This window comes from Phalacrocorax aristotelis, chromosome Z (genome assembly GCF_949628215.1).
Source record: "Phalacrocorax aristotelis chromosome Z, bGulAri2.1, whole genome shotgun sequence".
NCBI classification, from domain to species: domain Eukaryota; kingdom Metazoa; phylum Chordata; class Aves; order Suliformes; family Phalacrocoracidae; genus Phalacrocorax; species Phalacrocorax aristotelis.
In genome coordinates, this window is record NC_134311.1 from 69,600,870 (window position 1) to 69,628,114 (window position 27,245).

The following is a 27,245-nucleotide window of genomic DNA, read 5'->3' on the forward strand; positions in this document are numbered from 1 at the left end:
TTATAATAGCTGAGATGGAAAGAAGTGGCACTCACTACCAGAAGTCAATGGAGATAATGAAGAGCAAATTTACTCAGTTTTTAGCACAAAATGTATTTTGGAAGCTAGAGACTGTCAACTGTTATGGAATATTGTTAAGTTTCTCTTTAGAGAGGCTGTTTAGACTGTGAGACCTCCTCATAACAGCAAGCCTTATACAGAGGACATGTAACCCCTTGGTTAACTAGAAGAGACTGCCCTACTGCAGCTACCCAATAGCTATTAGGTTTTCTGTGGAGACTGACAATGATAGTGTTCATTCATGGTACCCAGTAGGATGTCTGCCGGCAGTTATGTGCTATGGGCCTGGGGAAGTTTGGACCTTAGGTCACCTGTTGGCAACCTAAGTAGTTTTGACTCATCTTAGAGGACCTGTTTCGATCCCTAGATATTTTTGGAGTCTGTTCTGTCCTCAGCCAGCCCATGTATAGATAAGTGGGCCTTGACCCAGTATGTAATTTGATGTGATTCATTGCACAGTTCACCTAGTACATGGCAGATTTCAGCTCAGGCTTTTGACCTGGAGTCATATCCTGAACTTCTGTATTTTTGTAACACTCATGTCACAAACAGAGCTGACAAAATCTGCCACTTGCAAAGCAAAGTTAATGCTTCCATCAGCTGAAAAAATCTCTCGATAATTCAATTTATTAGCCAGGAGAATATGGATGATTAATTCACAAGTTTGAAGAAGGTCTGGCAGGCACAACTGTCTGCTTGCTGGTTTTCACTGTTACAGCTATCTGGAGCTTCCTGGGGGATGAGCTGAGCCACACTTTCCAAGCTGTCGTTGATCCAGAACAAGTCCAAGCAGAGTAGAGTGCCAACATCTGAGAGAAAGAGAGAATTGGCCCTAGAAATGGCATGAGGGGTTCAGGATGCCTGGGCTTGCTCATGAGAATCACAGCTGAGCTGGAGCCTTGCAGAGTATTCAGCAAGCAGAGTTGCTTGGTGTTTCAGGAAGTGAAGAGGTACAGTTAGGGCAAGAGGCACAGAAGAATGCAAAGAGATCGGGCCAAGCAGAAGGACAGAGGTGGGTGACATGAAACAGCTTCAGTTCAGCAGCTGTGCTTTTCACAGATAGTTCCAAACCAAACTGCTGAGATTCAGTTCTTGTTAACTTGGAAGTTCGTTTGTGAGGTGAAGGTATGAGCTGGAGCAGAGTCACAGCCTGCAGGGAGGCTGCATCCTGTTTTGGGACCACCCAAGAGGCTGGGTAAACACAGGGGTGGTGGCATCTCGCGGCTGCTCTGTGCTGCCTGTGTGCGTTTACCTCTGACTTCCTATCCCTCCATGAGAGAAGGCAGGAGCAGCTGGTCCCAGCTGGTTCTGTGCTGATCATTTGCAAGCATAGAGAAACAGATACAAGTGACTGGTTTTGCTGTATTTACTGAAGGGAAATGATAAGCCCAAAAGGAGTTCCTGTGGTGCACAGTTCAGCTCTTGGAGACGTAGAGGAGGCTGTTAAACCCACCTGACATTTCTGATTCTGCATGGGGGAGTGTAAACAGGCAAAACAGTGCTGGCAATATTGGTTTTGCAGTGATGGTGATAGTACAGGGAGGATTTCAGGAAGGGTATCTGTGTGGAGGGAGTCCTTCCTCAGTTGTTGCAAGGCTGAGAAGGCCAATATGGACATCTTGGGTGTATGGAGCAGTAGTCTGTCCTCTCCAGGGAGGTCACAGAATCACAGAATTATTTAGGTTGGAAAAGACCTCCGAGGTCTTCAAGTCCAACCGTTAACCCAGCACTGCCAAGGCTGCCACTAAACCATGTCCCTAAGTGCCACATCTACATATCTTTCAAATACCTCCAGGGATGGTGACTCTACCACCTCCTTGGGCAGCCTGTTCCAATCCCTGACAACCCTTTTGGGGAAGAAATTTTTCCTAATATCCAATCTAGACCTGCCCTGGTGCAACTTGAGGCCGTTTACTCTTGTCCTATCACTTGTTACTCAAAAGCGATCAAAGCAGTGACTGGATATTTGGATGGCTTCAAGCCATACGAATGATAAAGCTGTGCAGTCCAGACCACCAGAAAAAAATCTAGCAAAAAGTAAACCCCAAGGGTCCTCAGCATCAGCTTTCAACCTTCTGATTCTCTCTTCCAAAACTCCAATGACATCCATAGTATTAAACTAATTCTTTCACAGCACTATGTCAGTAAGATACCAGATTGGCTCATTCTGTTTCTTACCAGACACACTCATATACTAATGCTCTAGCTCAGTTCTAATGACACCAAAATTAGTCCAGAACCCCAGTGAAGGTGCGGGGGATCTCAAGGTTTTGCAGAGAGCTGAGCAAGGCTGCAAGTGGGAAGAGAGGCCTCTTGTTTTCCCTCAAGGGGAATCCCAAATCCTCCCCTTCTGCTCTGCAGCTGTTTATCCCTGGTTGAACCTAGGAAAGTTATACCCTGGCTAGAGGATGTACCAGTGTGGAAGGAAGCACATGTTGTGGACCAGAGGAGAGTGTTATGCTGACACACCTGCCTCCTTTGCTGTACTTCAGCTTGTGGTTCTGTTGGGGAACAGAACAAAATGTTTCTTCATTTTAGGACTTTGATAGGTATCTGTACCATGCAGAATTCAGTGTCTGATAAAAGAGGAGCTGCACAACTTTTCAGAAGTAAAATGTTTGTACAGGATAATGACCAGTTTGCATATAACCCCTGATTCAAAAATTATTTTTCTGTCATGAGAGGACTGCTGATGTTCACCAGTTTTAGATTCAGTTAGTATTGTGAATTTAAAGTGTAAGTGTGGGTACATGTTGTGATTTAGACCCAGTCAGCAACTAAATACCACGCAGCCGCTTGCTCACTCCCCCCACCCCTGTGGGATGGGGAAGAATCAGAAGGGCCAAAGAAAACCTGTGGGTTGAGATAAGGACAGTTTAATAATTAAAATAAAAAAGTAATAACAATAACAACAATAATAATAGTAATATAATGAAACAAAATAACAAGAGAGAGAGAAAGAGAAAGATCAACCCTCGGGAGGAGGAAAAAATAAAAATCCAAACAACAAGTGATGCACCAGTTCACCACCTGCCAACCAACGCTGTTGGTCTCCAAGCTGCGGTCGCTCCCTGCCCCGGCCAGCTCCCCGCAATTAATACACTGGGTATGACGTCACATGATATGGAATATCCCTTTGGCCAGTTTGAATCTTCTCTCTTAGCTGTGCCCCCTCCCTTCCGGCTTCTTGTGCACCTGGCAGAGCATGGGAAGCTAAAAATGTCCTTGACTAATATAGGCACTACCCAGCAACAACTAAAACATGTGTGTGTTATCGATATTATTTTTACACAAAGTCCAAAGCACAGAACTGTACCAGGTGCAGTGAAGAAAAATAACTCTATCCCAGCTAAAACCATGACAGTATATAAGCTGCCTTACTGGCTTTTGCCCAAGAGGAACGTCTCTTCCCAGTCCCTGTGGTACAGCACCCAGCTGCTGCTGGGTGCATAAGCTTATTAAAGCCCAGGAGATGGAGGCCTCTTTCAGCTGCCTCTCGAGTCCCTGTAGTGGCTGTTTACAATCTGCACAGCTTGAAGACCGCATTGCTCTCTTGTCTCAGCCACATGCAAAGAGCAAACCTTCAGTCTAAATCACTCACACTGTCCAAATCCTTGGAGTTACAACCCTGAGTAGTTCTGCCCTGTCCTTGCTTCTTCCAGCATACTTTTGCTTATTTCTGGCACCTTTTCTTACATTGATACTCTGTTCACCATTCCTACATTCTCACCAACTCTTGAAGCTTGGCATTAGGGCAGCTTGCAATGAATACCTGTTGTGGAAACTGCTTAGGTAACTTTGAAGAACTAATGGGCACTCTAGAGACCTGTGCAGCCAATTTCTGGATCCTGTGGGTTCATAACTGTCACAGAATCACAGAACGGTTGGGGTTGGAAGGGACCTCTGGAGGTCATCTCGTCCAACCCCCTGCTTGAGCAGGCACACCCAGAGCAGGGGCACAGGAACGCATCCAGGTGGGCTTTGAATGTCTTCAGGGAAGGAGACTCCACAACCCCTCTGGGCAGCCTGTGCCACTGCTCTGTCGCCCTCACAGGAAAGAGGTTTTCCTCATATTCAGGTGTAATTTCCTGTGTTCCAACTGGTGTCCATTGCCCCTTGGCCTGTCGTTGGGCACCACTGAAGAGTCTGGCCCCATCTTCTTGACACCCACCCTTTTGATATTTATAAGCATTGATAAGATCCCCCCCATAGTCTTCTCTTCTGCAGGCTGAATAAACCCAGGTCTCTCAGCCTTTCCTCATAAGGGAGATGCTCCAGTCCCCTGATGATCTTTGCAGCTCTCTGCTGGAGTTGCTCAAGCAGTTCCCTGTCCTTAACCCGGGGAGGGGGCCAAAACTGAACACAGTACTGCAGATTTTGCCTCACTAGGGCAGAGTAAAGGGGGAGGATAACCTTGCCTGGCCTGCTGGCCACACTCCTTTTAATGCAGCCCAGGGTACTCTTGGCCTTCTTGGCCACAGGGGCACGGTGCTGGCTCAGGGTCACCTTGCTGTCCAATGAATTAACTGCTGGACAATGAACTAACTTCCAGTCCATATGTTCAAGAAGCTCAAAAAACATGTATGCTTCCAGAGTTTCAACACTTCTTTTCACTGTTGAATTCTGCAGTGCCTGCACAAACTTAACCTGCAGCATGCAAGCTTAGGGAATAGCATCATAGAATCATTTAGGTTCTAAAAGACCTTTAATATCATTGAGTCCAACCACTGCCTTAAAACTGCCAAGTCCACCAATAAACCATGTCCCTAAGCACCACATCTACACATCTTTTCAATACCTCCAGGGATGGTGATACCACCACTTCCCTGGGCAACCTGGTCTAATGCCTGGCCACTCTTCCAGTAAAGACATTTTTCCTAATATCCAATCTAAACCTCCCCTGATGCAGCTTGAGGCCATTTCCTCTCGTCCTACCACTCGTTACATGGGAGAAGAGAATGACCCCCACCTCACTACAGACTCCTTTCGGGTAGTTGTATACCTTCTTTTCTCCAGGCTAAACAACCCCAGTTCCCTCAGCTATTCTTCATTAGGTTTGTTCTCTAGACCCTCCACCACCTGTGGCTGTTCTTCTTTGGGCATGCTCCAGCACCTCAGTGTATTTCTTGTAGTGCATAAGATCCTTGTAGGCTATTAACCTTATTGTTATTCCTGACTTAAGCAGGTTGGTGACCTCTGATCACCAGCATATAACCAGTTTGGTTTTTCTTCGTTATTATGTGAATTAAATTTATGGAACTTCAATAGAAATTTTTGGAGTCTGATTCAAGAGGTTCTGGATACTATTCAGTTAACCTTACTGGAAAGCATATCAACCCTGACAATGCACAGACAACTACTTCAATATGTCACTTTCAGTTATTTTCATTAATTTTGCGTGAATTAATTTTCTTATGTAAAAAGAAAGAAAAATTATCAATAAAGCCCATTTATTTATATTCTTATTTGCATCATAATAGCTCCCCAAAATTTCATTTCTCTGTCATTATTAGGTCAACTTTCTCAAATTATTTGGTAAGAGACAGTAAGACAGGGGCATAATTTATTGGGAATCTTTAATCTGCAAATTTGTTTTACAATGAGGTATATTCTGTTTTAGCAGATACTTGTTTTTCATCAAATGAAAATAGAATTGTGCTGCAAGTTAAACTGTTTTCAGATGCCATTTTACGACGTGCTAGATTAATTCATAGAAACATCACCAGGTTCCTCTAATCCTTTGCATTAATGGATTCAGTTTTCACCGAAATAAGAGGAAACTGCCACTGAAGTTACCAAGTGAATGAGCATAGGAAGTTCAAATAACATTGAGTAATGCCCTCCTAGAACAGCATCTTATGCAACTACTATTTTTTATTGTCCCTTATTGACTTCAGTTTAATCCTGGGGAAAAAAATAAAAACATTCAGGCAGAAGGAAAATCGCAGTTGCAAAATGTAGGAAACTCCAGGCATAGCTGCTTCCCACAGCGTTGTTCTCTGTGTATCTCCTGATGCCAGTGGCCCAGAACATTTATCATTCCATCCTTCCAGCATAAGTGGTAATGAGCAGCAGACGCACTCAGCAGCAGGATCTGATTAAGTGCATCAGTCAACACAGGTCCAATTTTAACTTCACTCTGCATTAGAGTGGTGTGACTCCACTGTTTGATACTTCATGTTTTTGACAGCAGGAATGTTAAAGTTAAACAAAGCTTGCAAAGTTGTAAGCTTTCTTTCTCTGTGCTTGTTTTTGTTGGGACTTGAGAGTTGTCAACATGGGGAAGTACGTGATTAAACAGCTGTAATAGTTTCCTGTGTGAACACTTCTTCACGCTCGGAAACCATTTGCATGATTTAGCTTAGCCTGTTTCAGAAATGCTTGTAAGATGAGCTGGTTAGGTTACCTGTTCAGTTTTAAATTCACATCCTTTCTTCCTTGGTTCACAACAGTTTTTCCATATACTAAGTGAGCCCTTACTCCCGCATTGTCAGCATCCACCTTTAGTTTTGTTATGGATACTTGTAACCATGATTGTATATATATATAGATTCTATGTGTACAAAATTTCTAGTGTATTTGGTTTCACTGAGCTTTTCTAGATCCTCATTTATTTCAGCATAGTTAGAGTAAGGGAAGGGGTTCGCTTACTGTATTTTATTTTTGTAAATAATTAGCAAGTTCTTGCAGTAAATCAACTATTAGATTTGCTCTCCTCCTTCATGAGTGAAAGAGGAGAAGGTCCCACCTTCTTTACTTAGAAGTGCAGTGTCTAGAGCACTGTCCTGGGAAATGCCAAGTCCTTTATTAGCTCTAGCCCAAAGCTGATCAGATAATAATCACTTTTCAGAAAACTGTGTTCATTTCTCTGCCTTACTATCCTTCTAATTCTTATTAGCTGAGTCACTCCTTAGCCTTTCCTTTATTTAGTCTATGTTTGGACTTATGTATACTTTTTAGTGCTAGATTAATGTTATTAATGGTGATTTCATATGTTTATTCATCTACTCTTTTCAGCAGTTTCTTGGCCTCTTGAGGAACCTATCCCAAAACTGTAGTCCTTGTGTTAATACTTAAACTAAAGGCATATCTTAGAACAAGGACAAAGTGAAGGTTATAGGAAAAATCATAATGTAGCAGGTTCTGGACAGCGTGGGATTTATTAGTCTAACGACCCTAGCATCATTCATACCTCATGTCTGGACATATAGTATTTTGACTGTGAATAATATAGAAAATGAAAGAGGCCTTGTGAAAAGAGAAAGGAGATGAGGATAGAAAGTGAAGACATAAATCAGTACTACTATATTTTGTCTGACAGCCTTCAGTTGTAGGCTGGATTCTTCTCTTCTGGGAATTTCCAGACATTTTCACTTTGCTCTTTGAAGTCCTGTGTGTCTCCAAAGGTGTTGAAAGGTGGCTGTGTGCAGTTAGCACCTTGAGGTCCCCTTGTGTTGCTCTGTATGCTTCACTCTTCCTTGAGCAACACCTGCAGGAAACAAAGGTGGAAGAAAAGCCTTTGATATGGAAATCTCATGTAATTCCTTTAAGTGAGGTGAATCATATCTGTTCTTTAATGGCAGAAATTAATAAAAACCCTAATTGAGCAACATTTTGAGTGGATGAATTGTTCAAAGTGAAGAACTTAAATGTTTTTTACAATAAGAGTATTGTTATTGCATTTTAAATATTAGAAATCTCTTTCTTAATAGGGATTGGCAAATTGCAATATGGTTCTCTTTGTCACCTAATGAAAAATGAAACTGATTTTCTAAAAGAAAGTATATAACTTTTCTTTCCTACACAGAAGCCATGGACTCTTAACCTATACTGGAGAAGTTTGTATAAAACTGTTTTTTCGTATAGAGTTGAGACTTTCAATTAACTTAAAATCTTTCCTTCTAGCTGAGGGTTAAGGGTCCTATATGTTGTTGAATTAGTCAAGTAGGATTTGTATGAATAGTTTCGGGGGACTTTTTTATTTTTCACTAAGAGCAATTTGAATTTTCATTTTAAAAACCAACCCTTTTGCTGAAATTCATCAGCTATTTCTAACTAGAAGTTGATTAAATGTTGTCGTCTACACCATTTCTCCTGGTTACGCAGTGATATGGCTAGATATCCCATATGACTTACGGAACATTGTGTGTGACTCATTTGGCTGAATCAGGTTTTCTAATAAATGCCTCACATCTGCAATATTATCTCCCACAACAGATGGAAACTTCTGAGTATTGCTGCTTGAATTTCATGCTGCTTGTTAGCTGAATCTCTTACCAACCTTCTTTTTATTTAGTCTTAGACTATCCTGGGTATACTTTCAGTGCTACCTTCACTTCTGCTCCTAAGGACTCAAGTATTATTCCATCCTGTGTTATATCTCTTTCTCAAAAATACATGGAAACCCTCAGGGTTTGAGTACCTTCTTTCTCTCTTCTTCTACTTGTAGAGGGTGCTGTGCTCAGCAGTTTTGACGGAAGAGCGTGGGGAGGCTTTTTTTCGACAGCACTGTATGTTACTAGGTCTTAGATCATCCCTCACTTCTTGGCTATTCCTGAACTGGTGGGCTCCTAGTCAAGATTTCCATTCCTGCACAACAGGGTGCCTAGGATTTCTCGGCAAATCTGAAGTCTTGCTTCCTGTTGCACTTGCAAAACTTTACTAATTTAAGGTAAAAGCAAGGTGAGATTGTTTTACTAGAATGAAAAGCTTAACTGAGACAATCATTATTTGGAGAGACATAAAAGCAGAAGTAGAACCATACAAGGAGAACATAGCTGCCTGTTTGTTACTGTAGCTCCAAGAAGCTCTTCCTCTCTGCTTCATCTAGCTAAAAAAGCTGCCAGGAGACTTAACACAGCAGGGGTCCAGTCCTTAGATGACACCCTTCCAGGTTAGGTCCCTGCACTGGAGGGAATCGATCACTGAGGAGAGAGTTTTCTCTGCAGAATCCTCTTGCTACCTGGCATCAGTTTTCACAACTCAAATATCTTCTGAGATTTTCCTGGGGTACATAGCTTCTGGCTTAACCAGGACTCTAGACTTTTCCCTGAGGGTTGTTCACTGTTGCAGTCTGTATGGCTTTAAACATTTTTACCTCCAGTGCTATCACCTGTCCACACAGTAAACAAAACTCTTTGCCAGATGTGAATACAAAGCCTGACACCTGGCAAGATGTTTTATTTGCCATAAACAATTCACTTAACCAGCAGCTGGAACAGAAGGTTTTTTTCAGATAGCTGTGGGGAAGGTTTTTCTCAGCACAAAACCCTTAGAAATATAGATACTGAGAAATGCGCTTCATAGAAAAAAGAATGCTGAAAACTGCAAACGTACATGAGAGACTAATGAGTGCACCTCATAAATAGCCCCTCACAGATGTGACTGTTGCAGTAACTGAACGAAGATTAAGGGAGACAGTAGGAGTGATCCTTCAGTCTGGGTTGGTGGGGTTAGGGTAGGGACTGTAGCAGTGATAGTCTATTTCCCTTCTCTTAAAACAAAACCCCACAAACAAACAAAACCAAATAAACTGGTTTCTTTTCTTTATCTTTACTCACGAATTACAGTCTTCTATGCAGACAAGATGCTGTTCTCCTATGCAGCTCATTCTTCAAGATTAAGATACAAAAATATATGCCTTTCTTTGAGTCCCTTGGCTTGGTGGGAAAGCAACTTTATTGACTAACCTTTCTTACAAGTTGGCTTATCTACAGGACAAAGTCTCTTTGTGTGGGTGCCCATGATTACACTGACAAGTGATTTAGGTTGGTAGTCAAAAGGAAATCGATATTCTTGGGCTCTTATTGTGACAGTGTATGAATAATAAAAATTACAAGCTTACATGTTTATTTAAATTTATTTACACATATTCAAACTTCTCTTACATTCAGTTATTTTTATGCTGTTTGTCTTGCCAAGCAGGTGGAAAATCTAATGGTTCTTTTTCCTTCACAAGTAGTACTTTCAGCATCTTAAAATGCAAATGCCAGTTCATGCAAAAATTATCTACTTACAAATGGGTTTTTAAAATGTATTAATTTATTTATTTATTATATTCTAAAGCACAATATAGAATACATGACATTTTGCATAGTGTATTAATTCAGCTTCGTACAGTATCCTTTAAAAGGTGGTCCGGGGAGGTATGAGTTTCCATCTAGTAGGATGAACCTGGCTGGGGTAAGTTTGTAGGATTGTGTGTTTCTTGGTGGTAAGTGCCTGCTGCTGGCTGAAATCCTGAACTGGTACTGTGATATAGTGCTAACTGGTCACAGTGCGTGTCAGCTAATAGAGCTGCTGTGTATGCACACTTGTGCACTGCAGCTCAGTTCTAAATGTCTGATGTGGCTGCTGTAGTTCTGATTGTTAGTGTGGCATATTTCATTTTTACATATAATGTGTTATCAGTACTAACATTTCTTTCTCTAGGCATCTTTCAGACTGACTTCAGAGAACCTATTTCTAAAAAGCTGTGCATCTTCTTTTGCACATATACAATAAACCAAGATATCAGTCACCTTTTATGCTGAGAGGTGTATTCTACACATTATTAATAGTCCAGTGGTGCCACATTTTGTAGGCACATTCTGGCTGCATTTAAGTCTTCCAGAGGGTAAACAGCACATTCATGACAAAGGTGTAACAGATCTTCTGCTGGTGTGAACACAAGATTTGGGACGTAGCTGCCAGGTAGTCCATTCTTCAAGGGAAGAGCGGTCTGGGTAACTGTTCTTCAACACTTAGTGGTGCTGCGAGATGGGAGTAATACTGGATAACTGTCCCCTGCCACATGGTAGTGGGAGTCACGCAGGACAGGTTTTAGGCACTTTGAGGCAGGAGCTGTCTTTCTGGCCTGCGGATGTGCCCCATCTGCAATAAGGACATCCTCTTCCACGAGTGAGATGCCAAAGGACTACTGCAGTATCTGTAATAGCAGCAAGCGCTGCTGTTTCTTCCTAGGACTTGGGGATCCCAGCACTGTAGAAGTGTTTCTCTGGCTTCTGGGTTGGAAAACTGCCACCAGTTGCTGTCAAACTGGCATCTCTTGCTTCTTTTTCAGGCCTAAGGGTATTTACATCCCTGGTATTTCCCTGGTAACACAGTCATCTGGCATTCAAAGCTAGAATAAGTGGAGAGTAATTAGCCCCACTGAGTGCAGTGCAAGGCAGCTATCAACTCTACAGAGCAAAGACTTCTTCCTAAAAGGCTTTAGGTGCACAGATCTGAAAATTACAGTGGAAGCAGTAAGTGTCTCGCCTGTCAGTCAGACGTAACAGCAGCTGAAGAGCCCACAGCTGTCTACCTCGCTGGTATTTACATGACACCTACTGGTGAAGTGTCCCCACTCTTCGATGATATTTTCCATGCAGAGAACAAATGGTTCATGTATGTGCCATGGTACTGGGCTTAACGTGCCATCCTGCTGAGAATAAAAGCTGCTTGTGGAAAAAGCGTATCCCTCATCTTTAACTATGAGCTGTTGTCATTAGAGAGTTTAGAGCCAAATCACAGAAGATAAATTCCTTGCAAATGGCATACCCAGTTAAATTTGTTTAGCTTGGCTCTGTCTCACACCTTAATCCCGGGTGTTTCAGTAGGGGCAACTTTTTGATAAGTGTTTAACCCATCTAGGGGGTATTCAGAACTGTGCTGGCCGGGGCCCTCAGCAGGCTGGTGTCACATTGGAGTTGGTCCTGCTTGGGTGGCAACCAGAAGTCCCTTCTAACCTATATCATCCTGTGATTCTGTGATGCTACCATTCTGTCTGCATACACTTCAAATCAAGCTTGAAAATATTTTCAAGTCAGTGTTGCTTCTTACTCTTCCAGACACCCTCAGCTTTTTCAAACAGCAACAGCATTGGAGGGAGAGATGGGAACAAAATCATATGCCAGCCAGAAAGGTTTCTCGGCGCTCTGTCAGCAAGGAGCGATGGGTGGAGACGCTTGTGGTTGCAGACAGTAAGATGGTTGAATATCATGGAAGTGACCATGTGGAATCATATATCCTCACTATAATGAATATGGTATGTACAATATTTCCTTTTATTAGATAGATGAGTGAAGCGTATTTTAATTTGATTATGTTAATCATCACCTTGAAACAAGTCTGTAACATTGTTCAGTGAAAGAAATGTAATATCATTCATATATATTCATTGAAACTCCGTATTTTAAAGCATTTTTTAACCTTATATTTTGCATAGGAGTAATTTTTCTCTGGATTTTAAGTCAGAGAAGTTTCACAGCTATAAATGCTAGCACTAGTTTTCTTTCCACTGAAATTCCCTGTCTCCCCTGGAACCTGTTGCTCATTGGTGATTTCAGTTTGGTAGCGACAGCAACAGAGAGAAATTCTACAGTTTTAAGCATATGGATTTATTCCCATGTCTGTGGATGAGAAAGGCAGACAGGACCTCACGTAAATCATAGTAATTTAGGAAGAGCTAAAACATCAGTGCATTACTGGCTTGGTCACAAATACAAACAGCACCATATGAGCTGTTATGAAGAAAGTTAACTCTGTCCCACTTAAAACCAGTACAACTGTTTTTCCAGGTAAGTATCCTGCCTGTAATACAAAGTCCATGTTCAGAAAAAAAAAATTTTCAGTGTTTTCCTGGGTGGCAAGTTTGAAAATGTAAGTTGACCTGGCAAAAGTAACAGCATTTCATGAGGCTGCCTACAGATATGTCTTCCATTACGCTCTGTATCATAGTACATTTTGACCTCGGAGAGTCTATTGAGGATGTCTTCTATGTCATTACCATGGTACATGTGTAATATATGTGAAATTAATCATGGTGTAATTCTAGCCATGGTAACCAATCTGTCCCTTATGTTTACACAGTACGTTCCCAGCTGTGCCCCTAGCAGTCTGACTCACTACTGAGGCAGTGTGCATGATTAAAAAGACACAAAGCTGATTTGAACACGTGAGGTTTTATCCACACAGGGAAAATATGTGGAATAAAATGCTATCACGACTAGATTCAGGAACAAACAAGTCTTAGGTTATCAGAAGTAGTCAATATGGATTCTCCAAGGGGAGATCATGCTTGACCAACCTGATAGCCTTCTATGATGGTGTAACTGGCTGGGTAGTTGAGAGGAGAGCAGGGGATGTTGTTTACCTCAACTTCAGCAAGGCTTTTGACACTGTCTCCCACAACATCCTCATAGGTAAGCTAAGGAAGTGTGGGTTAGATGAGTGACAGTGAGGTGGACAGAGAACTGGCTGAATGGCACAGCTTAGAGGGTCGTGATCAACGGGGCAGAGTCTGGATGAAGGCCTGTAAATATGGTGTTCCACAGGTGTCTGTGCTGGGTCCAGGCCTGTTCAATATATTCATCAATGACCTGGAAGGATGAACAGAGTGTACCATCAGCAAGTTTGCTGATGATACCAAGCTGGGAGGAGTGGCTGATACACCGCAAGGCTGTCTTGCCATCCAGCGAGACCTGGACAGGCTGGAGAGCTGGGCCCAGGGCAACCTCATGAAATTCATCAAAAGCAAGGGCAAGGTCCTGCACCTGGGGAGGAACAACCCCATGCACCAGCACAGGCTGGGCAATGACCTGCTGGAAAGCGTCTCTGTTGAGAAGGCCCTGGGAGTGCTGGTGGACAACAAGGTGACCCTGAGCCAGCACCGTGCCCTTGTGGACAAGAAGGCCAACGGTGTCCCAGGGTGCATTAAAAGGAGAGTGGCCAGCAGGTTGAGGGAGGTTATCCTCCCCCTCTACTTTGCCCTAGTGAGGCCACATTTGGAGTACTGTGTTCAGTTCTGGGCTCCCCGGTTCAAGAAAGACAAGGAACTGCTTGAGCAACTCCAGCAGAGAGCTGCAAAGATCATCAGGGGACTGGAGCATCTCCCTTATGAGGAAAGGCTGAGAGACCTGGGTTTGTTCAGCCTGCAGAAGAGAAGACTGAGGGAGTATCTTATCAATGCTTACAAATATCTAAAGGGTGGGTGTCAAGAGGATAAGGTCAGATGCTTTTCAGTGGTGCCCAATGACAGGCCAAGGGGCAATGGGCACCAGCTGGAACACAGGAAATTCCACCTAAATATGAGGAAAAACTTCTTTCCTGTGAGGATGCCAGAGCAGTGGAACAGGCTGCCCAGGGAGGTTGTGGAGTCTCCTTCCCTGAAGACATTCAAAACCCACCTGGACGCGTTCCTGTGCCCCCTGCTCTGGGTGTGCCTGCTCAAGCAGGGGGTTGGACGAGATGATCTCCAGAGGTCCCTTCCAACCCCTGCCATTCTGTGATTCTCTGTGGTCTGTACCTGAGATATTATGGCTACTTGCAATCATTCCATTTCCAGTCTAATACCCTGAAAAACACCCACATCCAAACAGACCTTTGTAAACACAGTTACCATTTCAGTTTAAGTTCTCCGTTTACAGTCTTCTCCAAAACAGTTTTGACCCAAACACAATTTTTGTCCGTTCACATTTCTTGCGATGTATGGCATAGCTCAAATATAGATAGGTTATGACTATCTTCTGTTCTGATTCCCTTTTCTCCTGCCTAATTCAACATTGTGATGATGTGTATGACATTTGGGTCAAATTTTTTCTAAGTTCAGTTTTTGCTCTCTTTTATGTGGATTCTTTTTTTAATGGATTATGTTTGCTTTTGTTCTTATCATCCTCTTTGGTGGTATGAAAACACAAGGGTATGCATCATTTAACTAATTTCTCTTTGCCTTGTACTGATTCATCTTTGCTTTGTTGTGGCAGAAACTGATTCCTATCAAATCAAAACAGAACAACTTGATAGCTGGGGGTTTTTTGCATCCTGAGTGGACCTCTCCATCAATGTTACATGACTCGAGTGTTGCATTCTTTTCTGCTAGTGTGTTTTAAGAACGCTAAAGTTCTTAAAAGGGAAGTGGACATAAAATAGTCTTGTGTGTGCTTTTGGTCTTCCGTTTAGTAACTTTTGCCAAATCCTGTATCATCGCTTATTTGGCAGAGCTGCCATTTGCAGTAGTTCTAACATTTATTGCATTTCAGTAAACTTTCAGTGAATTGCCTTGAGGATTTAAAAAACAAAACAACGCCCCCACCACAAGATGAACAGTGTGCATGAAGTAAATGTAGTATTTTCTCTCTAAAGTCCTGTTCTGCTATAGAGGAATCAGTTAATCTCATACCTCCTGGCTCTGGCACAGGTCACAGGGTTGTTCCATGATCCAAGCATTGGCAATGCAATTCACATTGTGCTGGTCCGGCTCATCCTCTTTGAGGAGGAGGAGGTAAGGTTTTTATTTTCTTCAAAATACCACTTATTCACAGTTCACAGTTCACAGTTCAATGCATTGAGCTATAATTACGGAGAGGAGGGTTTATTTGCTTAAAGTAATGTGCATTTTACTCTTCTATTAATCTTTGGCACATCTGTGTTTAGAATAAATGCTGCCCAGGATAGCGAAGTATTTAGCTGATGACTTCAGATGTTTCTGCATAAAATCAACAAGGAAAATGTAGTTGAAACAGCCAAATCAGGAATGGAGAAATGGAATCTCCCCAGTGTCAAAAGTACATGGGATATGAGGGAAGACTAGATGAGAACCAGAAATTATGCATCATTATTCAGAATCTAATTACCTGGCATTACCTGAAATGTATTATAATGTGTAATGATAGACTATTTGCAGGTCTCTGAAGAAGTAAATCTGTTATTGTGCAGCTGAAACACATATTTTCTGTTTTAGATCTCTTTTGAAAAAAAGAAAAGAGGACTAAGTAGATGCTAATGGCTATAAACTAATCATATATTGATAGTTTCCAATATCTCTCATTCACAAATATGTTACTATATGCTTAAGTACATGCTGCTTGTTATCATTTTATAGTTATTTTTAAAACACTCTGAATGACACAGCTTGCTGTGACTGTAGGAACACATTAAGGGTTTTTCTCAGTGGCTCCTAAGCACAAGCTGGATGGTCCCAATGCTATTGAAGGCAGTGAACAAAGCCATGGGGCCAGGCTATGTCTTCCAAAATAATGATTAGGATAGAGTCTATCCTTACAGCCCTCACTGTAACACTATGCAGGCCAAAATCTGTAGTTCACATCTCAATAGAACAATTAGGACCTGAAGTCCATTTTAGTTTACCTGCTAAAGTAAAGTTTAAGTTCATGTGCTAAATTTCTGCAGCTGTTTTGATAATAAACCATGGATTCCTGTTCAGTTGAGCATGGCAACGTTGGAAGCAGCAGTGTTGGGTATCTTTCAAAATTTGGTTTTAAGTTACCCAGAAATTACTTTCTGGTAACAGTGTTATTTAGATGCTTTGGAAAAAGTTTACTTTACTTAAATAGAATAAACTGAGACAAGGTACAGTGAATGCCCAAGACCAAAAATGAGAAAGTATGTTTTTGAATTAATTTATTTTGCTTACTTTGTATTTCAGAAGAAACTTCTGTAACTTGAATGTATAATATATAATAATAATATGATGAGGAAATACCTGCATTGTTTCTCTTTGGAATTGAAAAATATTGTGAAAGAAATACACCCTTAGAAGCATAATTGATCCCTGAACATGACCTTGTTCACATTACATTGAGTGACAAGCTTGAGTATGAAGTCCCACACTAATTAGTCTTTACCTTCTCTATAGAGGAAAACTTGCTTTCAAGAGAATCTAAAATGTTTGTCTGAAAGTTCCAATTAAGTGTTGGATCTTAGGAAGCTGACTTGCCAAAAAATATGTACATTTCTGCATTTATTTTTAACTTTAGCTGCACCAATTACAAAAATATTAACATTTTAACTTAATATTAAGTATGTTAGATAAATAGATGTCATTGCTCCTACTGATGGCTCTAGCTTTAGGCAAAAGCATAATCAATTGCATTTCAAAGATTACCCAGCTTCACAGCTAACATCACTGACATGTTATTGCAATGCAGTGTGGTTTTTACAATAATATTTTCCTTCCTTTCCCATTAGCAAGGCTTGAAGATAGTTCACCATGCTGATAAGACACTAGCCAGCTTCTGCAAATGGCAGAAGAGTGTCAATCCCAAAAGTGATGTCAACCCTACGCACCATGATGTAGCCGTCCTTCTAACCAGGTATGACAGCAGTTCAGCAGCTCTGACTGACTATTGTTTAGTTGCATTTTTTTGGTGGCAATATTTTTTTTATAGGCTCTTGCCATCATTTAGTTCATCCTGCATAGAACCCTGTAATCTGATGAGGGTGTGGTTTCTGAACACAGTGTTAATGCAAAAATAACCTAGTGTGCACATGCCTGACACTCATACAGGCAGACAATATGAGATATATTATAAAACATCTGGTTAAAGTTAGACCTACTGTACTTTATAAAGGAATTGGTTTTGATTTGTTTTCAAAGTACATATAACACTCTGTTTATGCATGTGGGTGTTTTATTAGAGATGCGTCTTAGTCAGGAAATTGAGATCTGTATGTCCCAAGAGATTAGCAATTTGCAGAGCTCAGGTCATTTTCCCCTCTTGGTCCTATTTCATTTTGTGCTCAATCACTTCTCTGTTCTTCTTTGAGGCAATGTGCCAAAATAACGTAGCTTATAGATTAATAACTCCATAATGACAAATCCTAAAGTAATGTACAGGTGCAGCTCAGAATGGAAGAGTATTTTGTGAATACAGTGCCATTTATTTTTAAGCTTTGAAGTGTATGATTTTTAAATATTGTCTCCATATTTAAGGAGACACAAAATATTTTCTGTGTATGAGCAAGGGAGGCACAGAAAACTTAAAAAGTTATGTCTGAGGTTAGATAGGGAGTTTGTCGCAGGGCATAAAACAGAACTTCTTCAGGTCCATAAAAATTGATCCAGTCTGCACAAAACTGAGAGAAAAGATTGGGTCCAAGGTTGGCAAAAAAACATCCCGAGTTAAAGTCTGTCAGGCAAAAAAACCCCAAAACAAACAAACAAAAATCAAAAAACCCCCTTAAGTGGTGCAGTAAGAAGAGAGTCAGCAAATCCTAAAATAAGAATGAGAAAAAGAATCACACAGAATCACAGAATCCCAGGTTGGAAGGGACCTCAGGGATCATCTAGTCCAATCTTTCTAGCAAAAGCACAGTCTAAACAAGATGGCCCAGCACCCTGTCCAGCCGACTCTTGAAGGTGTCCAACGTGGCTGAGGTCTCACAATGATGCATGTTTTACCTCTCCAAATAGACAGGCTTCAAACAGTTCACTTGAATGATGTTTATGTGTGATGAGTTTAATAAACCATACCTCAAAATGCTGTCAGAGGTGGAGGTTTTAAAACTTTCTCTTATGCAAGTTGATAATAAACATACCTATTTAGACAGTGCCACAACATAAATATTGGCTACAAATCATAGCAGAACAAGCGCATGTTATTGTTGCGTGCATGTTATTGTTGCATGTATGTTTGTAAAAATGTTAATACTATGCTTTGCTTAAAATGCAAATTAGCATTGATATATTATAAGATGGAGACTTACCACCCAATGTAAGTGACACTGTATGGTTGGTTTTAAGCTCTTTTAATGGCGCGTCTCTTGTGATTCTAGAAAGGACATTTGTGCTGGCATGAATCGTCCATGTGAAACCTTAGGCTTGTCTCATCTGTCAGGCATGTGTCAACCTCACAGAAGCTGTAACATCAATGAAGATTCTGGCCTGCCGTTGGCTTTCACTATTGCTCATGAACTTGGACACAGGTATAGTTGAAAGTGAAGGGGGGGACCTAGCTGGGTTTAACTTATTAGTTGTATATTAATACTCAAATTGCCAGACAGAAAGAAAACAAAGAGTGAGTTCATACTCTAGTACTAAAATCAAAACTGTGTTTGTTTTCCCTAAGCAAAGGAATATAAAGAGATTCTTAAGCCTTTGACCTTTGTTTATATTTACAACTATTCAGTCTGCCCCTTTTAACAGAGTCTGATAGGGCAATACAGCAGGATGAAATAATTGAGCTACAAAGAAGCATCACTTAATCATGCTAATTTTTCCAAACATACACCGAATTACTACAGAATTACTTCAGATTGTCTCCAACTCAATCCAAATAATTTACATGAAATATACCTGTTTCATTGTACTAAGGTATTTCAGTATTGCAGATTAGCTTTAATTCAAGCAGTCAAACTTCACAGGCATATCAAATCTTCATTCTCCTTTCTGATAAACAAATAAAGTAACTTTGGGGTATTTCTTAATAACTGGTACCTTCTGTGTATTTATATTGCTATTGTGGATACACTTAGGTCAAGTCAACTGAAGTTCCTGGGCATTCAGTTTTTGACACACCTAAACTTTTTTTATGACTGGGTGTTCTTGCTTGAAACTAGGTTTCTCAGTATTTCTGATTTCTAAGGGTGTTTTTGCTGATTGGTTGGTTTATTAAACTCGCCTGAAAAAAATCTGATTTTTTAATCTGTTTTGACACTGAGCTGTTTTCCCCAAAGTAGAGGCCTATCTCATGGATACTCCTTTTTGTCTATAATGCCTGCACTTTCCAGCTGGACCGTGTTGCTTGGCTAGGTGGCATGTTCACTGCTATATCTACAATCACGTTACTTTCATTATGCACCCAACCACTAGTCAGTATGGAGTCTATTTCCTGATGTGATATACTACTACTACTACTATAAATAATCTGGTACAAAGATTACTCAAATATTGATCCATTAATTGGCCTTTCTTTATTCAAACCCTCAGTTGCCAGAAAGGAAATAGTATAAGTAAATAACGCTGAAGTAATTACAATTGGATCTGGGTACTTTGGGTTTAGTTATTTGTTTCCCACAACCTCTTGCTGGCAGGGAGTTTTTTTCAATAACACTAGTTATCAGAAGACGCTTCTTCCCCATAGAGCTGTGTGTGACCATCTCCTGGTATAGCCTGGGTGGCTGGTAACTCACTGTCCTTTGGATGCTGTGAGACAGAGTACTGCTATGCCTTTGCAGGAGTGGTACAGGGCCTTGCCTGTCAGAATTTTCTCCTCAAAGAAAATTTAATATCATAGGGTTTGTTGATAGCATAAAATCATCCTTCTCTCAGTCTAGGTTATAGTACATAAGTTAAAAGGTTCAAGTTTGGACAATAAAAGTCTATAAGAACAGATGAACAAAAAGTGAGAAGGCGGCCATGCACCCATTCCTGAGATTAATAACAAAAGTTAATTCTTCCCCATACTGTCCCTCTAGACCTTTGCAGCCTCCTGTGTCAACAGACCTTGTTCATAGAAAAGAACATGTCAGCAACGGGACACGCTTGGTTTTATGCCTCAGCCCCATTACTGGAGTTGATTCTAACTGAAATCATGCCCTGCTTTTGGAACTTTTGAGTCATGGTATAATTACATTTTCCAGAAACAAAGTCTTAAGTGGTTTGAACTCATTGTCTGATCTGTGTCTGAATCATAACCTGAGTCATTTTTCACTGCTCTTTCACACAAGGGCTTACACACCTTCAGACGTTAACAGCGTAGGTCTCACCATCTTCATATATCACTATATTTCTATATTATTATTTCAGATAATCTCCTTCACAATGAGGTGATGTGGAGGCACGTATGTTTAGTCAGTTGAATCCCACCCAAAGTTTTTTATGTTTGTGACTTTTAGAAGCTTTTGAATAAATAAATTTCTTAATAAGCCGGAGAAGCCGGGGAGAACCATATTGGGAACACCTGCTCTGGAGATCTGTTTACAAAGCACAGTTTGAGAAAGCTAAATAGGAGGAAGGAGTGGAGGTTGGAGGCAGCTTCACTGAATGTTCAGTAATTTTGGAAACAATATATCTGTTTCAATCTATCAAAAGAGATTTAAAAAGAAAGAAGCAATAGAGATGTGGTTATAAGAGAGTGTAAGATAGAAGATAACAAAGCCTGATCTTAGTTAAGGTGTTACAAGTCTGAAATAACTGGGATCCAAGAGCTAGGAAGCACTCTTAGCTTTAGCAGCTTTAACAAATTAGTGATTGACTTCCTTAAAAATACCCAAATGTCGCTATCTGTGACACTGTGTTCTCTATTTTGTGCAGGACAACATTGCTGTACGTAAGAGACATGTTTGAAAGCCTGTTGGAGTGTAGATTTTTTTGTAGGGTTTGGGTCAGATCATCTATATGTTTTTTAGCAAACAGGTAGCTACAGCTCACCAGTGGAGGATGCAATCTTAGTGTCTTTTTAATCACCATGTGGAGAAACCCATAGTAAGTGTTGTGGTACAACCAATCAGCTGGAATTACTAAATGTTTTTTTTTTATATCTCCAGTTTTGGTATCCAGCACGATGGAAAAGAGAATGACTGTGAGCCTGTTGGAAAGCGCCCATATATTATGTCCCGACAGTTGCAGTATGATCCTACTCCACTCACCTGGTCACAATGCAGCAAGGAATATATCACACGTTTCCTAGAGTGAGTGGTCAGGTTGTAGCATTTCCCTGAAATGAATCAACAGTGTATGAGATTTTTATGTGGAGTTTAAAGTAAATCCTGTATTATTATATTACTAAATGTAGGTTTTTGTAGTGTGCTTGAATTAATTCCCATGAATGGCATACCTCAAGCTTATTGCTCACTTAGTATTTGGGAAAAGTTCCATTATACTCTTGTTTTCTGGAAGTGAACTCGAGTCTTGTTATACCAGCTCAGGTTTGGTACAACCTGCAGCTTTTTGTGGTTATCAGGAAGAAAGAAGCCTTTTCATCAAGGACTCTGATGGAACATCATAGACCTTGCCTTTGGACACAATGACATGTGCTTGACTTCAATGACTTGTTCAAATTCATTATGTTCTTTTTAAGAGCATCAATATGATATAACTTCAGCCAGAGGCTGTGGAGTGCTCTGAAGCTGCTCTGCAAAACATCATGACCTGAATGATATTTCCACTTTGACAAGCTATGTTTTGCCTTTGTAAACCCTCTCTTACTAGATGGAGTGCTGTTTGTTAGCAGCACTTCAGCATAATCTATCTGGAATCTGGAAGTATTATTTCCAAAGGCCATATGCAAAATTACCATTAAGAATTAGATATTGGAAATCTCTATAGAAGTGTAAAAAAAAATGTTGTAGGGGTTTTTTAACATGCAATTTTTGTCTTTTAGCCGTGGGTGGGGATTCTGTCTGGATGATATCCCCCAAAAGGAAGTTTTAAAGTCCCCAATCATTGCTCCTGGAGTGATTTATGATGTGCATCACCAGTGCCAGCTTCAATATGGTTCCAATGCTACTTTCTGTGAAGATGTGGACGTAAGTGCTCTATGTTTTTAGAACTTAGCTTCTTGAAGAGAGTGGAAGTGCAGCCTGTGAACCTCAGTTGCTAACTGCAAATGTAGCACGTTCAGAGTCTCATACACTAGATGCACAGAGCAGGCAATTGCCTAACAGGGTTTAATTCTGCTCTGCAGATTCTGGAAGTGAGTTGTTGCACTGTTTGCCTTGTATTTTGCAAGACCTTTGCTGGATCTGGTCTATTGTTGAATGCCTGTCCTTCAGCACTGGAGTAATTTTGGTTTTGAACTTAAAATACTGACCTTTGGTAAATGATCAATGCAGCTTAAATCCCATTTTAAAAAACAAGATGCTTCAAGCTTATAGCTTTCAACTGATCAAATCATTCTGGGAACAAATCTTCAGTTCCAGGAAGAGTTATCTGAAGAAATCAGGGTTGTGCTCTCTTCACATATGTCCTAATTTTTCACGCTCTTGATGGTCTAACTAATTAAAGGAAATTTCTTTCCATGTACCCTGAAGAATCTCTATTTTCCCATCGTACATCAGATTTTATGTGGAAATGCATAATTCACAAAGTACCCTGGGGTCTGTCTCACAGCACAGCAAAATAGTGTTGTGTGGAGATGCAAGGGAGTAGTATAGTCACAGCAGCACAACTCACTACAAGAGCTAGGAGCCACTGTAGAGTACGAGTTTATATTAGTTAAGATGCAGCGGTATGGTATTTTAGCTATATCTAGCATTTTCAGAGCTATTTGGCTCCATACAGCATTTTTCTACATAGAACAGATCATAAGCAGTGGTTTCAAGTGCTGGTCTAGCTAAGCGATCGCTAATTTTCATTGTGTTTTGGGCAGCAATATGCAACAAACATTGCAGATAGCATCCAGCTTGTTCACCCTGTTAAACACAGCTGTGGGAGAAGTGGTATTATGGCTATCAGCAGCTCTGGAGTGGTCTTTAGGCAAGGTATTGTGCACAGCTGTGGATTGTGGACTGCCAATGTTGACTGTTTATTCCATTTGGATAATTATGTGTATCCTCATCTACGCTTCTATGAGGGAGATTATTTCTGATTTGTCTTCTCAGCCTTAATATGTAACATGATCACTAATATTGAACTGCAGCTACTGAATCTGAAGCAGGTATTGAAAGATTGCCTTCATTACCTGCTGTTCTAGGTTCCTCAGTTACTGTAATTTGTCTGTTGGTACAGACAGAAAATTAAAGTGTAATTTTTTAGTATTGGTTCATTCTGTCTCTCCTGGGTTTGAACCTAGTAGACCAAACATTGAACATCTCCTGATTAACCAATTTTACAGCTAGACATGTGTCATAACATCAGTTGTTACCATCTCATTTTGCATTTTACTGGAAGGCCTGTGTTTTGCAGGTAGCTGCACTGGCAAGGAGAGGAATTGTGAATAGTATAGTCTGTTTAGTCTGTTGCATGATGAGTATAGTAATTTTATCTTAAAGGCCTGACTGTTCTTTGCCTTTCCGCTCTTAATTTAACACTTACTGACCAGGTGGCTTTTGTTCTGTAACTTTTAATGTCTGACTGAATTTGATCCACAGATTCTTTCAGAAAGAACATTCTGCATTTAGCAGAAGAAGCCCCAGGGTTCAGTGATTACACTTAGCAAAGACCAAGGGTTATAATTCAGATAGTGGTTTCCATGAGCTGTTTAGGTAGTAAGTCCTCTAAGCATCTTGTGAAGTACCTAAATATGGTCCCTCTAATAAGGAAAAGAAAAGCAAAATAATGATTAGGGGAAGGAATTTTCCAGGTCGTAGGTAGACCCATAGTTTCCTATTGGAAAGGCTGTAGGAGCTCAGATTCTTTATCTTATTGCCCTCTTTTTACCTCCAAAAATTCTACTGACTTCAGTGAAACTGGGTTTTTTTGGACTCGACTTTCTTTAAGACACAGACCCTGATCTCATAGATTGGGTGGAAAGTATATGCCATATCGCTTGTGATAAAAATCAGTTTCCTTGCAGTGAGTCCATGGTAGAGTCATGAATTTCTGGGTGTTACTCCAAAAGCACACAGTTAACAGTGCTTTTTCTTGTACTGTTGTTATTCCAGTATGGAAAAAGGCTGTGGTACATGGAGGTGAATATGGAAAAAATCTTGCAAAGCTAAAGAATTTCCTCTGTGAACTCTTGACTTTGAAATCTATGAGTGCACCTCATAAAAATGTAACTGTCAATAGAAAGCTGTGCTTGGTTTCTGTGCCTTTCTGTGGTATCTGAAGCACAGTGCAGAAGTGTACTTTATACAGTAAAAAGTACAAGATATATTATATATACAAGAGTAAAAATAAGGATGAATTCCATAATGAAAGAAAATTCATCAGCCAGAACACTTAGGTAGCTCTGCCTTAAGAACCTGACAATGATGGTTTCACAAGGTGTTAATAAATAATACTACCCTTGAACTATAAGCAGGGAACTGTGAAACAGGCTTTGACTCATATACATTGCCCAAAACCAACTAAATGAGCTGAGATGCAATGCCTCAGACATTGTATTCCAACTGGAGATTTGGAATGGTTTGAGATGTTCTGTACTATCAGCTTTGTTTCGGGTGTTCTGGATGAAAACCAAGGTGAACACACAATATAGAAAGTAAATAGAAGGTAACCCTCTCAGTCAGTGCCCAAGCTTAGCTATTTTAAATAGAAGCAGGTCAGAAAACAGCAGCCAAGTTTTGCATTTCATGCTCAACCAAATGTTGCTGCTAGCTCATTGGAGCTGGATTGTTACGAGTGCCCAGTTTCTGTGTTGGCCTCCAAACCCGGCACGTTGTTTGCTCTGAGAACCCCAGCAGGATCTGCTAGTGGAATCCTTCTTATTGGGTCCTTCCTCTGATGACACATAGAGCTGTCCCTGCTTCACAGGTAGATGCTGCCAGCTCTGTTCTCTCTCCCAGTGCTGAACTGTGCAGTTCAAACAGCCTCAGCCAAGACCTGGCCCAGAGCCCCTGAGCTTTTTCTTCTACTGTCCCAGTTGGGAGTGCACAGTCTTTGTGACGCCACTGGTTTCTCCAACTGGGAAGAGGTCTTCCACACAATGCCCTGCTCATTCAGGAATTCCCAGGCATGCAGGGCTCCTGCATGTCAACCAAAAGAGAAGCTGGTGCGCACATGAACTGAGGAGGGGGGAATAACCCTCAATGTCTGTCTTCACTCACTAGAGAATAGTTCTGATCAAGTGAAGAAGGCTTTTTATAAGGTAGCTGTAACGTTTCTTGCCCAGCTAGCTTTGTTGACTGTCAGGAGTTTCTGTCCCTTCTGTGGAGTTGACCACTGCATGTGGTGCAGCAGCTGAAATGCTGTGCTTTACTGGCAATGTACTGCATTGAACTGGCACCAGTTTCTGAGTAACTTATTATGCAAGCATTCACTAACCAGAGCCTTTACTCTACCCAGCCCAGTAGGTTTTTTTCTCTGCCAGCTAGCCTGGACTGCTTCTTTTAGAACATTCCCTTGCCATCTGCTTGGCTGATGTTCTAAAAGCCCTGTGTTTTGATCTCCTTTTCTTCACCCAGTTTTGGGACCTTCATGAATATTAACCTGGCTGTTGTACCTGGGGGGCATGACGCTGGTTTTACTTACCTGACTGGCTTCTCTAACCTTCTTTGATTTCACTGTGTGTTTTCAGGCAGACAGCAATGCAGAATTGAACATAGTATTCATTAGCACTCACCAAATGAAAATAATACAAATGCTATTCACCTAAGCTACAAACAGTAGTGCCCAAACTTTGTAAAGCTATTTCTCCTGTGTGTAGCTCGGAGCTGAGCAGCCAGTGAGGAGAATATTTAAACTCACATAGTTCAGGTAATTCACTTGATAGAAAGCATTCACTGTTTTGTATTTGTCAAATAGTCCCTCCTTGTACACTAATGAGGGATGCCTAAATTTGGACGCTTGGTGGGTCCTAACTTCTGGAAAAACATCTGCCTCTAGAAATAGAGCCCTTATAAAACTTTGTAAATGGATGTACAGAATTGTGGGAGACTCTTGAAAATCTTGGCCTTAGGAATTCAGCTATCCTTCGGACTGATGCAGTTTTCTTTCTTTTCCAGAACCTTTGCCAAACACTCTGGTGCTCAGTGAAAGGCTCCTGCCGCTCCAAACTGGATGCAGCTGCGGATGGAACTCGGTGCGGAGAAAACAAGGTGAGTGTGAGCTGTCCTGCCTGCAAGCCACACTGCTTGCAAAAGGGTGGTGGTGTGGCCATGAGTAGCTCTGCCACATTTAACTTGAAGGAGGGGCATCCTGAGACATGTCCATTTAAATTTCCATTTATGTTTTCAGCCTTCAGGGACTGAAATAACAAATAATTCAAAGTAACATTTTCCTGCGACAATTATCTTAAGCTGTTTGTTCTTTCTCTTCTCTCTTCAGTGGTGCTTCTCTGGTGAGTGCATTACAGTAGGCAAGACTCCTGAAGCAATCCATGGTGGCTGGGGCGTTTGGTCATCCTGGTCCCATTGCACAAGGACATGTGGGGCGGGAGTTCAGAGTGCAGAAAGACCATGCGATAACCCAGAGTAAGCTGAGTGTACAATATTTTCTTACCTTTTATTCAAGATCTTTTAGGTTCTTATGATGTTGGGAACTCTTTTGTCTGAGATTGTTATCAGCAGGTGCCACAGCAAGATAGACACTGAACACCTTCCCAGTAGAGCATACCTGTGTGAAATTCATCTGGCTCACCTTTTACAATCATCATCACGTTCTTTAATCCTTGCCCTCCATAGAGCTTATTTCCACACAAAATGAAAAAAAAAATCTTGTTATTTAGCATTCAGGCTTTGCAGAAATAATAGAAATGTTGCTGTAATAATACTGCCATGAATAAATAAATGTCCTCAAACACTGGGTGAAAACAATAGCCAGCTATCTGTTCCTGAGCAAAATCAAGGACTCACCTTTCATG

General features: G+C 40.9%; 1 protein-coding gene across 3 annotated transcripts in view; it reads left to right on the forward strand.

Annotated features, from left to right (window-relative positions):
* The window catches only part of ADAMTS12 (ADAM metallopeptidase with thrombospondin type 1 motif 12), a 196,397-nt gene that overhangs the window by 86,107 nt on the left and 83,045 nt on the right, over positions 1-27,245 (forward strand). For all 3 annotated transcript variants that reach the window (XM_075079144.1, XM_075079145.1, XM_075079147.1), the window contains exons 4-11: positions 11,892-12,088; positions 15,239-15,322; positions 17,029-17,153; positions 18,616-18,765; positions 21,328-21,471; positions 22,164-22,308; positions 26,389-26,481; positions 26,711-26,856. In XM_075079144.1, coding sequence (XP_074935245.1) covers positions 11,892-12,088; positions 15,239-15,322; positions 17,029-17,153; positions 18,616-18,765; positions 21,328-21,471; positions 22,164-22,308; positions 26,389-26,481; positions 26,711-26,856 — 1,084 coding nt within the window. The remainder of the gene's footprint in view (positions 1-11,891; positions 12,089-15,238; positions 15,323-17,028; positions 17,154-18,615; positions 18,766-21,327; positions 21,472-22,163; positions 22,309-26,388; positions 26,482-26,710; positions 26,857-27,245) is intronic.